The sequence below is a fragment of the Sinohyriopsis cumingii genome, chromosome 15 (genome assembly GCF_028554795.1).
Source record: "Sinohyriopsis cumingii isolate HCF-2022 chromosome 15, ASM2855479v2, whole genome shotgun sequence".
NCBI classification, from domain to species: domain Eukaryota; kingdom Metazoa; phylum Mollusca; class Bivalvia; order Unionida; family Unionidae; genus Sinohyriopsis; species Sinohyriopsis cumingii.
In genome coordinates, this window is record NC_142975.1 from 105,053,224 (window position 1) to 105,067,861 (window position 14,638).

General features: G+C 36.2%; 2 protein-coding genes across 6 annotated transcripts in view; one reads left to right on the plus strand and one right to left on the minus strand.

Moving 5' to 3' along the window:
- The window catches only part of LOC149782417 (adhesion molecule nephrin-like), a 506,160-nt gene that overhangs the window by 241,011 nt on the left and 250,511 nt on the right, over positions 1-14,638 (plus strand). The gene's annotated exons all lie outside the window — the stretch shown is intronic.
- The window catches only part of LOC149782419 (protein turtle homolog B-like), a 143,426-nt gene that overhangs the window by 84,784 nt on the left and 44,004 nt on the right, over positions 1-14,638 (minus strand). For all 3 annotated transcript variants that reach the window (XM_089933806.1, XM_089933805.1, XM_089933807.1), the window contains one exon: positions 13,241-13,531. In XM_089933806.1, the coding sequence (XP_089789932.1) occupies positions 13,241-13,531 (291 nt within the window). The remainder of the gene's footprint in view (positions 1-13,240; positions 13,532-14,638) is intronic.

Here is a 14,638-nt window from a genome sequence, read left to right on the forward strand (position 1 = left end):
AACTGTGATATACTCGTAATTGTGCCAACGCGATTTCTTTTACTGGAATTGCAGTTGGAAAATTAATATTAAACTCTGGTTGCGTCGAAGATATTGTTATCATTGATGTTTTTACCGGAGCTGTATTTGCGGCTATGTCGAGCAAAGCTCGATGCTGAAGTGGTTCTGTCATTATTTATCAGTGATGTTTTTAAATCCTCATATATCTTGGTGAGCTCGGTGAACTCGGCCGTGGAAATATTGCTGTCAGCGACGGATTCCGATAACGTGTTAGAAAGTTTTGAATAACATTTCTGAGTAAGTTCTAACTTAGTTGTGTACTCGCGGAGTTTGTCGCTGGCGCAAGATGATATTTTTTTTGCAATGATGCTAGCGACTCCGGCAGCCGTAGTTGTCGCTGACACCGCAATGGTGGTGGCAATCGCCGCGGTAACTGGAGTCAACGCTGATAATACTACTCCGGTTGATGCTACCATGGCAGAAACAGAATACACTAACACATCTAACACGGTTACTCGTCGTCGATATTTCTTTGTTTTTACCGTGCACTCGTTGATGATATTTTTTAACTCTGATTGGTATTCACGTATTTGATTGTATCTGTGCCGTTGAGCATCTATCGTTGAAGATTCTTCGAGGGTTATCTATGGCATTTTATTATTTTACGCGGTAACCAATTGAGGTGTTTCAGCTACAAATTCCAAACACCACCAGTAGGATGTTGCGGTTAATTTCTTGTCTGCGGCTTCCAGTATAAATATTTCTTCGGTTCCGCTGTTTAATATGATAGTCACAACCCCCGAATATTTGTCAGTGGAATGTCTCCAGGGATATGTTGTGAAGATTTCAAACTTAGCGGCGGAAAACACAGACAACCTGTACATGCCAGTGGCTGTTGCTGTATATTTGATAGTATTATTTTGTTGGGACCATGTTGCGAATCCCGATGATACCGTATATGTTATGCTGGTGATATGCCCTGGGGTAACTCCATTGGGGACTTTAATCAAACTGGTTTTGGCAACGATCTCATGAATTCCCACTACGATGTTTTGATGTGTTTGTTTGATCGTGTCAATGTTGGTCTTGATTTCAGAAAGTTTTATATCGATGACTGGAGGAGCCCCAAAGAACTTATCAATGGACTCATCAGCTTTTACGAAGTTTCTTCGAAGTCTTGTAAACGCGCTCACGTGAACATCATACTCTGCCCGCAACGTGGCTAGTTTACCGTCAATGGTGTCTACATATTGTTTGTTTGCGGCATCTTCGGGACCTTCCGGATCTCTTAAAACGATTATTTTGTTACCGTTCATGCTGAGTTCATCTGTCATTGTATCACCGGTCTTTGCTACATGTTCCCCTGCGGCTTTCCGTGCATCATCTCACAGCATCGCAATTGATATCAACGAATCTCTGATTCTGCCGCTGTCAATGAATACAACAATGTTATCCGTGACAGCTCCAAGAACTCTGAGAATTATATCATTGAACTTAATGTTGCTAGTTCTTAGCTTGCCATGTCGATCTTGAAAAATTACAACCTCATCTAGGTCTACTCCGGTTAACGTTAAAAGATTATCAATTTCATCTTTGGTCGCATACTTTGATAAATCGATATCTTTTTTTTCTTCCTTGGTTCTGATTGATCTTCCGTAAATATCAACCATTATTAGTTATGGGGTTGTTTAAATTTGGAAATCACATCTGTGGTGTATTCATGCATGACTTTGTGAGGAGAATTTGCTGATTTCGAGATTGCATCAAGAACATTTAATACTTCACGACCGCATATCGGAGGATCAGTTAGTGTTTGTGTTGGCAGCGTTGAGTACCGAATTTTAGCCGTTGACGCGGGGATGTTTTTTGTGTATCTGAGGAATTCAACTGGCGGTGCTAGCCCGTACGAATCGAAATAGATAATTCCACGTGGATCGATCGCGTAAGCAACCCAGTGAGTTCCTGGACCGTTTTTGCTGTCGAGATTAATAATTCCTGTTTCTGGATTATTCAGTCGTGCTGGTAATTGATCTCGCATAAAGACGCCTCTGAAGTTCTTTATGCGCAATTGTTTAACAGCATCAAGCAAATCAAAATTTGACATCGGTGTAAAAACACTTAGAACCTTTTTGGGTACCATGACACCGGAGTTCCTGGGAGTCTGAGACCTCGGCCTGTTTTTTTATATCCTTTTCCGACTGCTTTCTTAAGTGCCATTCCTGCTGCAGTTCCAACTGCTCCTAACGCTGCTGCTTTTGCTGCTGCGGCTGCTGCTGGTGCTAGTGCTGTGGCAATTATTGGAATAAATGGAAGTATTCCACCGGATTTAACCATGTCACGGACAGCTGTGGCAGTAAAATCAAGTTTGATTCCTTTTCCTGATGCTCTGGCTTTGTTGATTTGATTAAGTTGTGTTTGAGTAACCGATAACTTATTTTGACCACCACTAAGTTGTCCGTGTTTAAGTGTTATTGATGTTCCTGTCACTGATGCTTGCTTTGATTTTAGTTTGTTGATCTGACCAGGGGTCAGAGCGATGTTAGCGTGATGATATGACATTTTATTTAATATGAGATTGATCTAATTGTGTTACTTTCAGCAATGTTACATATTTTCCACCGGGGCATCGATGACTCTCATTCGTCCACCAACACCTTCAAGTAGCATTGCTTTATCGGAGAGTATGACCGCGACAGCTCTAAAACCACCAGGAATTGGAGGTGGACCAGCAACTGCAGCGGGAAACTCGCCCACGTTGGCCTTGAAGTGTATATCAACGACTGATTGTTTGGCTAAATCAAGATGTTCCAGTGAAAAGTAATAAATCGGATACAACGTTTTGAAATCCAACTGTGATATCTGCAAACCAGTATCAATATTTTGATCACGTCCCATAAATGTCATCAGACGATGATACGCACGTGCGACTTGATTGTTTTCAAAATCTATCACTATATCCTCGGATGGTTCTTGATGTCCGTTTATTCGCAGCGAAACTTCAGAGACATTAAGTTTGCCAAATATCATATGCGAACGTATTTGATTATTTACTCTTGTGTTAGCCTGGAGTGCTACGAAAATATGTCGTGGTGCTGACACTCCTTGCTGTGATGCTATGTGCCACGTGAATTGCCCGGCACCGGCGCCCTGAATGGAATCTGTAGATGTTGTTAACCATGATATCAATGATCTACCGCCTGTGTCCATGAAAGAGAGTAACCATTGCTCTTCAGCTAACGATGGGGACATTACTGGCATCCACAACGCAAGCTTGAATAATATTACTTTACCAACATTAACAGTAGGATCAGCACCTTCTCGCCAGATAGCGTCGTTATCATCACCTTTTCTAACAAGTACAACTGTATGCTTGGCTCCAAAAATAACCTTTCTGACACCTCTGCAAAATCCAAAGATGTGAGACAGCGGAATTGCACATGAAAATCTTCTACGATTACCCGATAACATTGATTTACGTACAGCAAAACCTAAATTATACTCTGGACTAGGCCTTAATATTGGAAACGCATCACCTGGTCTATCCGTAAATCCAGCTGGTTGTGGGTCAAGAGCAGTGTTTCGTGCTGTTTGTACCGGAATAGCAGATCTGTGTTCAGGATGATCAGAATTATCCTTAGCGAACATCATAGTCGGACCAGCTGATCTAGTGTAATCATCTGAGTATCGTGCTAATCCGATAATTGTTGTAGCAACGTCAACGTTATCCTGAATTATCTCAATTTCCTTTCCATCGATGTTGTATGAAGCACTTCTGAATAGCGCCATAATGCCATTATTAACAAGACCAACTCGGACGTTTTCTCCATATGGTGTATTAATGACAACATCTGTTACAATTTCACCCGTGACTTCAATGAATGCTTCAGCGGGTAAGAAATATCTACTTGTATCCTGCACTTGTAATTCAATTCGTCTGTGTTGATTGGGTGATCTTGCTTCATAAGAATAGTACTGATAATCACGCACAGACTCATCTTTGAGTATTGGTGCATCCATATCGAACGCTGGATCTGATACTCGTTTGAACATTTTACATAAATTATCGACGTCTAAAACGAAGACCACTTCCTGATATCAGACTCGTATTTATTTGTTCGGGTTGTCGGGTTACAAGAGATGCGAGTTTTTGATTTGCGGCCTGATTTATTACTTTACTGACATCCGCGGGCATAGTTTCGGTGCTCGGTAATTTTACTGGTGGTGGTTTAACCGCTTTTGGTCTACGTGCTAACCGTGACAGTCTATCCTTGACTGACGTAAATGCTCTTCCGGCAAGATTACCAACAGTTCCAATAGCTTTATCCTTAACAACATCAATAGCCTTCATCGCCAATTGTTTTGCAATCGGTAACGCCTTGGGGGCTATTCTTCTAAACAAACCAGTAGCAATATCACTGAGACCATCTCCGTAGGTTGCTCGATAGACCGGTAATCGTGAATTTACTACTCTGACTGGAATGGGTTGAGCATTGTGTATAATCATTTTATTTAATTGTTGTTTCTCTAACTAAAATTACTATAACATTCAGTCACTGTAGTAACTGTCTGCGAGTTCATTAATAAGTTCACGGTAGATATGAGTATCCATGATACCACGTTGAAATAATCGCTGACAAATATCTGCGGCTTCATTAATTATTTCTGGTGAGTTATTTCCAGCACGTTTTCCTCCGATGAGAACTTCTAGCCGTGATACATCATTGATGATATTGTTAAGACAGGCAATAAAACCCGATCCAGTTTTAGGTTCATCGAAAAATTCCTCTGGAATGATTTCCTCCTTGGGGGGTGATTGTTGTCGTTGTTGTATCTTTGCTAACTCTTCCAGTCTCTCCTTAAATTTTGCATAACCAGGATCGCTTGGATCAATGGGTAAATTTTTTTCACCAAAATATTTTTTTTCTGCCCATTCATCGAAGGTGTCTATTTTTTGTTTTCTTCCTTTTATTTAAAAATTTTTCTCTGTTATCAAAATTATTAAAAGTAAAAGCGGGAAGAGACCCAGTATTTTCCATTTTATCAATACCTAATTTCGTAAACAAACCTCGAGGAGTTTCTCGTTGTTGGGTCTGCTGCAACGGAGGAGGAAGTTGATATAATTCTTTTGATTCTTTTTCTGTTGGATCTGTGACGACTTGCGGTTTAGCTATTTGTTTTGGAGTTTGCTTTTTATGTCGTTTTGTCTGTCGCATTTGGATATCAAATCGATCTGATCCTGCCATATACTCTTGATAAAATACATCACTGGTATCTAACCGTTCGACATCCCTTTTTATTTTATAAATTCCATCAAGAAATTGTTGTTTAGATACCTTTTGATTAGGATCTTTTATAAACTTTTCTCGAGAGTGATAAGCCCTTGCAGCGTCAATGCCAAAAGTAATTATTTCATCTCTATTTCTGACTGGATATTTTTTGATTTCATCCACAAAACCTTCAATAAAGTCTGTTTTATAATTAAATCCTTTAATCGGTTTAGGTTGATCCCGTTTAAGTTCTTCTATCGCCTGAAGCAAACTTTTCTGTGATTGTTCAGGATCAGCAGGATCGGGTTTTCCTATGATAGCGGTTTTAACTGTTTCAGTAGCTGTTGTTACAGGTTTAAATAATTCTTCTGCACCTGTTTCAAATTCAACTTTTTCTTGCTGCCGTGCTTGTAATTTTTGTCTTACACTATCTCTGACAGGAAGAAATTTTTTTATTGCTTCTAGTCGCTCTCGAGCCAGTCTAGCAGAACGTGCTTCTCCAATGTTGGCCATTATTGTTAACTTAAATTTTTAATTCACAACAGAAATCCTAGAATATTTACATCGCTAGCAGCAGAGAGACTGAGCCCCCAAGTGTTTCATCGACCACCCCTATCGTCAAGAAGTATTTTTATAGTTAGTTATTTTTCATGAAATAAATCTTCTAGTCAGCAGAGAAGAGTTATTTATCATAGTTTTCTGAATAGAGCGTTTATTTTGTGAAATAAGATCCTCTATCAAAAGTGTTCTCGATAGAAGGGTTCTGTTGGAACGAATAATTGGTGGGCTCAGTCTCTCTGCTGCTATATTGTTTAATGGCAGATTAGCATCATTTGGGAACCTATGCACTATGATGTCAAATTCTATTCAGTATTTTTTATAAGTTATTAAAATATTTTATTATTTTAGTAACAGTAGCTATACTTGATAGCACACTGCCAAAATCTGAACTCAAAAACCAAAATAGACATAATTTTACCATAACACTCATGACTAATAATGTATTCTGATTTAAATTAATTTGAAAAATGAAAACCAAACAAAATAAAATTTTATTTAAGTAACTGGAATTATTGACATTATTTTATTTATAGCACAAGTTGTGTAATGAAATCGCTAGGTCGTACTTGATCGGACAACTAAGATAAAAGACATATCATAATTAAAGTGTGATGGTACCAAACCTATTTGCTGCAATTATATTACATATTTGCTTTAACTTATAATTACATATATAACAAATTAAAATAAAAATTTAGCAGACTGTTTCCATGTCACCATCATCTTGTATATTTAGTCCTTTTTCAAGTGAGTATATATGGAATTTGATAAGTCCCCATTTAAAAAATAAAATAAAAAGTCATGCCTTGATCTCCAATTCAGACAGAAATTAATATGATTTAGGGAATGCATTGGCAGATGACTAACACTGACACATCATGGCCTGAAAGAAAACATTTTTCATTATTAATCTATTTTGAGGTACATGTATCATTATTCAAAATGAAGATGCATTTTTTTAAGTTACAAGGATGCTTTTGACTCTCTTATTGTTTCTATATAAGTAATTGCATGGTAGACCATTTAATTTTTGTTTGAGAAAGATATCAGTCTAGACAGTAATGATGAAAATGAAACAAACTAAAAGTCAGTCTTGGAATTAGAAGGCCAAAGATACTACAACATTTTCAAGAACTGGAATTAAATAAATGTTGTAAGATAAAAGCAAACAATAAACAACTAGCAGAAGAAAATTTACATCTAGGTGAGAAGTTGAAAATACTACTTAGATAAAAAAGTAACAGTTCTTTCCATTTCAACTACTATTTCCATGGCAATCAGCACATAAGAGAGTCAAAATCATTCTTACTTGATTTTAATTATATTTCTTCAAGTTAAGCAGTTTCTTTTAGTGATCTATCTGGTAACAGCACCCAAGGTTAAATATACAAAATCGGAAACATTTTGTCCTTGACCGTAAGTTGCTTACTAGCACGGGACTTCAATGCCTGTCTTTTTTGCACAAAAATTAAGTGTTTCTGTCAGATTGTATTACATCGTAGGTTAAGTAAAAATTAATATTTAACAAATAATTCATTCTCTTTTAGATCATTCTCAGAATCCATTTTATTATCAATTGTTACAGTTATGTTGTTGAATTCAGGTTAAATTTGAGAGGAATTATTTTTTAAATTTTCATTGGAATTACTAAAATGATCATTGCAGATGACTGAATCGATACAAAACTTCAGAATTTGTGAACTGATTCAAAATATTCTGGACTGGATCAAAATGGTATATCAAGACATTCAAGGCTATTAATAAAATCTAAAATGCATACACTTACTGACTGTTCAGAGTCCCGATGTTGTTCATTGTATATGCTATCATTATGCATCCATATGATTATATCAGTATGAAGTAATTTTGGATTAAAATGTTTGTATCATAATATTTTGGAGGATACATCAACTAGTATTTTTCTTATAGTGGTTCAACAGCAAGATTAAGATTGATGGAAGATGTATATTTACAATAAAAATGTTTTGCTAAGGTTTATTCAAAAACTGATGTAACAAACTCAAATGTGTGATATCTATCTTTGGAACATTTCATAGTGCCAAATCTCACATAAATGTATATTCTCTAGCCTATAATGTATCCATTTTAGAAAAGCCAGTTAGATACTGATATTCTATCAACCTTTACATATCCTCCATGCTGAAACAAATAGCGAACACATTAATGTATTGTTGATTGAAAACAATGAATTACTCAAATGGAAAATTCAGAAATTCATTTTATGTAATAAAAGAGAATGGAATTCGTACTTAAATACTGAATCCTAATAGATGTTTACCTAGCCCATAATTACAATATGTTAGTACATCTCTTAAGCTGCCATTTTCAAAATTTCTAACCACTCCTGGGTAGGAATTAAAACAAAGTTTTCAACTTTAGAAGATATTGTAAAAAGCTTGTTGGTTTTCACTAAAGATTTCTAAAATGTGAAATAATACCTGGGATTTAGAGGGGAATTTATATTTCCCAAACAAGTTTTCTGAAATATTTTGGAGAAAATCATATCCCAAGGATGAGCACCTGATTTTCTGTTACAAGTCTGTGCTATTAAAATAAGTAACAGAAAAGACTGAAAAAACAACAAGCTTTATAAAATGTCACAAATAATTTATTTTCCTAGAATACAAAGTGAAAATGAGAAAAAAGAACTTATGGCATTGTGAATTAAATCCCAAAATAATCAAAGAATTAAACATATGTCCTAGTAATTTAAAGTCGTTGAATAAAATTCTGTAAAAGTCCAAAATAAATTAAAAAAACTGAAGGCAATGAGTTGTCTGTTATAGCTCCTGTGTGTTGATGTGCCAACAGTCTTCTGTTGAATCACAGAAATATAATTCCAGGTTGAATTCACTATAAATTCCAGTGAATGTCTCTATCCAAGAATTGTATCAGAGCACATTTGTACTTCCAGAGAAAATAATCTTTTGGATTCAATCATTTGAAGAAACAAAATTCATTCCAACTGGACACAACATAATACAACTTGAAAGTGCTAGATGTTAAAGCATGAATTATATAATCCTCTCAGATACAATATATATGTAGTTCTCTACTACATCTCAGGTCACAATTGGTATTTTCTATTTTAAAAAATTACCGAATGGAAAATAACTTTCTAGAATGATTTTGTTATTTACAAAACAAAAACAATAACCTATACAATTCACTTAGGAAATTTCAAGACCTTGACCCAATTAAACATATTTAATTCTTCTATCAATTAAAATAATACTGATTTTAAAAACATACATACTGAGAATAATTTAGCTATGTATTATTTGTTTACAATAAACAAATTCTTTAAAAAAATCAATTTTGGTAAAGCAAAAATGAACTCAGTTTTGGACAAGGTCAAATCAACTAGAGATTATTGGTTATTAAACACAACATCGAAAAGTTTAGAGCAGGCCAGCATTGAACTCTTATTGGTTATACTGGATGACTCACAGCAACATGGACATACAAAGATCATTGACGCACAGGTGACACTGATTGTGCAAATTGAAAATTGCCAATGTATACTTGCTCTGTCCAAATGTGTATTAAGTAGAATCATTGATGTGTGTCAGATACAGCAGCAGCAGCCACAGGGGGACTTGGTGTGACTGAGATAATAACCACAATGACAGTAGATGGCACCCCATTAGGAGTACCTATTAGAGCTATATCGTACTGTCAGCTAGGCTCAACATGAAATTCAAAGACATATCGTGATAAATACAGCAACTGAAGGGAGCCTGGACAGGATGACAAAATTGTATTTGCAGACCAACGATGACACTACAATGACCACCAGTAACAAAGACATATCGTGATAAATACAGCAGCGGAAGGGAGCCTGGACAGGATGACAAAATTGTATTTGCAGACCAACGATGACACCACAATGACCACCAGTAATAAAGACATTGTGATAAATACAGCAACGGAAGGGAGCCTGGACAGGATGACAAAACAGGATGCCAAAATTGTATTCACAGACCAACAATGACTCTACGATGACCACCAGTAACTAACAGTGATTCAACCCACAATATCTTTTTTTCCTGTGTCAACCATGCAAAGAATTGCGCCAATGACACATGGATGTATAATGAGAACTAATATATCAAGCTAACAGCACTGTAGAAAAGTCATACACTCACCCCACACAGCCTGGTATAAAACAAATCATTTTATTCCTAGGTCCACACACCAATTTTCAACTGAATTTTTTAATATTGGAACACAAGCTTTGGTCAAGCAAGTACAGTCCTGTCCAATTTCTCCTTGAGATTACAACACTAAATTGATGTCTAAACAGCAGGACTGTCACTAGACTGATGATGACATGTCCGAAAACAGGGTGCACTCGCTAAAAGCATTGTTTTTTCCTGGATGATATAAATGTTTCATCCAAAGTTTGATTCTGTATAGTCTCTTGGGGGGTAAGGGACATAAATGGATCAGATTAGATGACCAAAAATAAAAGGTCAAGTCCGTTTCTCTTGCTTTTCAAGCCTGTGTTGGTAGATCTAAGCAAATGTGAATTTCAGTTTTATTCATACCCCACTTGGCTCCATAATCAATCTAAATTAGAGCTAAAAGTGCAGGGCACATCTAGGTTACTTTATTCTTTCATTTGAAGCTTTCTTAGAAATTGTGGGAAAACTTAAATAAGATGATGCCCTGAATTAATGATTATCCCATCAATGCCACAGTTGGATTTGTTAACAATGGCATCAATGTATTTTTGAGCATTGCATGTTAAACCATTGACTGAAAAAATGAAGCAATTCTCAACAACATTGACACTGCCATGAAAATTATCAGACGCACAAGATACAGTGATTACAAGAGATCTGCTGGCAAATTTATGCTTATACATCTGATATTGCATTGCCATCGTTACATATAGATAACCACCTCAACACAACAACCTGGCTATTGTTGCAGATGTAATAGCACTTTCAATCCTGGATTCATGCAAAGTCAATGTCACACAATATCATGAAGGCTCACTGATGCTTTTGTACGCAATTCATCTCAATCACATACTGGGTTTTGCAGAGATATGCACCAAGTCATTTCTGCAGTCAAACACAAAATCACACAATTCCGTAAGAAGAATGCAAACAATGCAATCTGATATACAGGAGGCGCTCCTGGCAAAATTTAGTTATTGACATTAATATTAGGGATGCCTCTGCTAACCCATTCTCTTGCTACAGAGGACTGTTTCTTGTAATTTATGAAGTAAGGAACCAAGTAAACATTCTTTGTTTCTCACCTACTTGTCAGTCATACTCAATAACTAATATGGTCTTACCATACTAACACATGTCTCTGGCACTCCAAAATGCAAGTCGAGACAATGAACAAAAAATATAGTAAGATGACATTTGACTGAAGTTTCTTAGATTTTAAAGGTTCATTAGAACAAACTAGTGAAAACTGCCTTTTGATCCATTTGTGAGGAGAACAGAAAACAAAATACTTTCCATTTAAGCAATAACAAGATTTTCAAGATCTAGACTTTAGATCTGCACCATTTTAATTGACAGAAAACAAGACGTTATTAAAAGACTTCTGGTAAAGAGCTGATGTTGGTATAACTTACATTTTAGAAGAGTAAAAAATAAAAAGATCTTTAAGATTACTGCCATAGTTGCCACACTGGATTATCAGGTGTGTTCTATTTGCGTATGACCTCCTAGACTTTATAAAAGGTCTTTAGGTGAAAGTACAATGTTGATATGACTAGCCATCGAAAAGAAATAACAGCAATAAGATTTTCTGGCGGATATAATAGAGGTCAGATTGGTAACATTTTCATTTATGACCAATTAGACATCAAAATAAATCTTTCAGTGAAAATTCCATTCTGATATGACAATTCATTATGAAGAAGTAGTGATAACAAGATTTTCAACATGACTGCTGCAGTGGTCATACCGAATGGCTGAGTTGCACCTTTCTCATTGAAGACATTGAAGACATCATATACTGAATGGCTGAGTTGCACCTTTCTCATTTAAGACATGATATACCGGATGTCTGAGTTGCAATTTTCTCATTTAAGACATTCAAGACATGATATACCGGATGTCTGAGTTGCACCTTTCTCATTTAAGACATTCAAGACATCATAAGAAATCTTTCAGTATAAACCCCAATCCTGACACAAACATCCAATCAGTAGTGATAACAAGATTCTCAAGATGGCCACTTGATGAGTGGCAGCATGTCATTTATGACCAAGCAGATATCATAAAAAGACTTCTGGTGAAAACCACATGTCAATAAAACCTTCAATTCATAATGAGAATCAACAGCAAGATTTTGAAGATGTCTGCTGTGGTGGCCATATTAGATATCAAACATGCAGAATATAAGATAAACTAGGCATCATAATGAAGTTTTCTGGTGAAACACAAGTTGATTATGAATTTCCATTATCAGCAGCAGTGACAGAAAGATTTTTTTAAATGGTTGCCATGGTGACCATAATGGATGTTAGATTGGTTCCATTTTTATTCAAAATCAACCAAACATAAAAATAACTTTGTTAGTGAAAGCCACGTTTTGCTATAACCATCCATTCAGATGTTGCAGCAGATTTTTAAGATGACCATTGCAGCAGCCATACTGGATGTCTCATTAGCACCATATTTATTTAGAACTAATGATACCATGGGATTACTGTTTGTCTAAAGTTTTATGCCAATCCTATAAGTAGTTAAGAAGGAATAGTGTTAAAAAACTTAAATTAGCTAATGGATGAATGGACTGACAGACAATGGGTGATGGATGCCAGATGACAGACAATGGATGGACAATGGAAGCAAAAACCATCCCATAGGCTCTTCTGGTCTCTGACTACATTAAGTTATCTTTTTATCAGATTGCTGGTAAAAATCATGAAATTCAGGCTGTCTAGAAATAACCAAACCATGTCTAGAAATTTTTCATTCAGGTAATTGAGTGACTGATTTGTTGTTTTACTTTTTCCTGCAAATATTTTTGACAACCTTATCAAAACTGGTTCTTTATTTTTAATGAATTTGTTTCACTGAAAAAGCTAAAATATAGTTCCCTTTAAAAACAGGTTAACCATTATTTTATTACTTGTATTATTTATGTATGTCATGAGGGTCTTTTATTATTTACAACTTATACAAGTACAATTAGTGGACCCATTTAATCCTGACACTTCCATTCACAGTTCTAATTTATCACCAAAATTCAATCATCCAGATGCAATCTATATCCTCCATTAAAGTTCAGCTTAATCTGTTTTGCCTCTATAAACAGGAATCTTAGTTTTAGAAACCAAGGACAGACTTCCACATTCAAAATGCAAGAGAGCTATGATACTGACTAACACTGTGTCTCAATAAGTTTCTTACCTAAGATACTAAGCCTGACACGGATCAAATTTGTCAGTACTTTACATATATAGACATTCTCATCAGACCTCTGGGTGTTGTTGATGATTAGGGCTCCCGTAATTTGGTGTATTGCCAGGCGTGAAACAAAGTCAGCAGGAAGTTCATCATAATTTAGAATAGTTGTTCCAGGGAGATTGTAGGGTATGTCTCCTGGTGGTCCAAGCCACTGTGTATTGTTTATCACTGATGACAGTGGACAAGGGAGTACTGACTGTGATCCGAGTGTGGCATAAACTGTGTCATCACATTCTGGAAGAGAAGAAATAGACAGGGATTGAAAATAACTAGATAGTAGATCATTGCCAAATAAAAAACAATGTTCATATATTTACAATATGTATTATCACTGAGAAAGCTAGTTTCATAACGCCAAAAATTTAGTATGCTACTTGTTTCAAATAAATCTGTAGTACAATATCACACCACTAGTGGCTCCATAGGGATATGCTGTGCTTCTCCACCATAAAAAGGTAATGCAAAACTTATCCAATAAAATGTAATACTATTCCTTTGAGTATTACATTCTGTATTGCTTTTGCCTACATGCTTTCTTTGCTTTCTGTCAATCTACACTACAATGAACAACATTTTCTTTCACAGGAACTATCAGTAGTGTCTTTCTGTTTCACCATCTAACATGTAAAGTAGCCCTCATCTTACCTTTTATTATTGGGTCCCTGAGTGGCCAAATGATCTAAAGCGCTCATCATTACGGATCACTGCCATCCCACTTCTGCGTGGGTTCTAGTCTCAGGTTTGGCCAATGTGGGTATGTAAGGAAGCTTGCCAGTAACTTCTCATGGGTCAGTGGTTCTTTCCGGGCTTTCCCCGGGTTCTTCCTCCACCATCAATGCTGGCCCCATGTACAGCCTATCTTGTGCTGAAAAAATGGCATTAAACCCAACAACAAGAACAATCTTTTATCATCCATTAGATATGAACTCCTTCGATTATACAAGTATTCATTTTCTCACCTGAAACAACTGATCCATAGTGGAACAGGGGACCGCAGGTAGCTGAGTGGTCAAAAGCGCTCAAATTTACCGATCACTGCCATCTCATTCTTTCTGTCCGTGTGGTTCAAGTCTCATGCTCGGCCAATGTGGGTATGTGAGAAAGCTGCAATTAGCTTCCCATGGGTCAGTGGTTCTTAACAGGATTTTCCTGAGTTCTTCCTCCACTAACTATGCTGGCCGCCATGTATAGCCTATCTTGTGCTGAGAAATGGCAATATACCCAAAACAACAATAACAATGTATAAGAGGTACAATAATGCTATTGAACAGTTTTATTAGGAATCAATTGGTAGGTACACTCTTTCAACAAGAATACATCTTTTGTAGACTTGATATATTA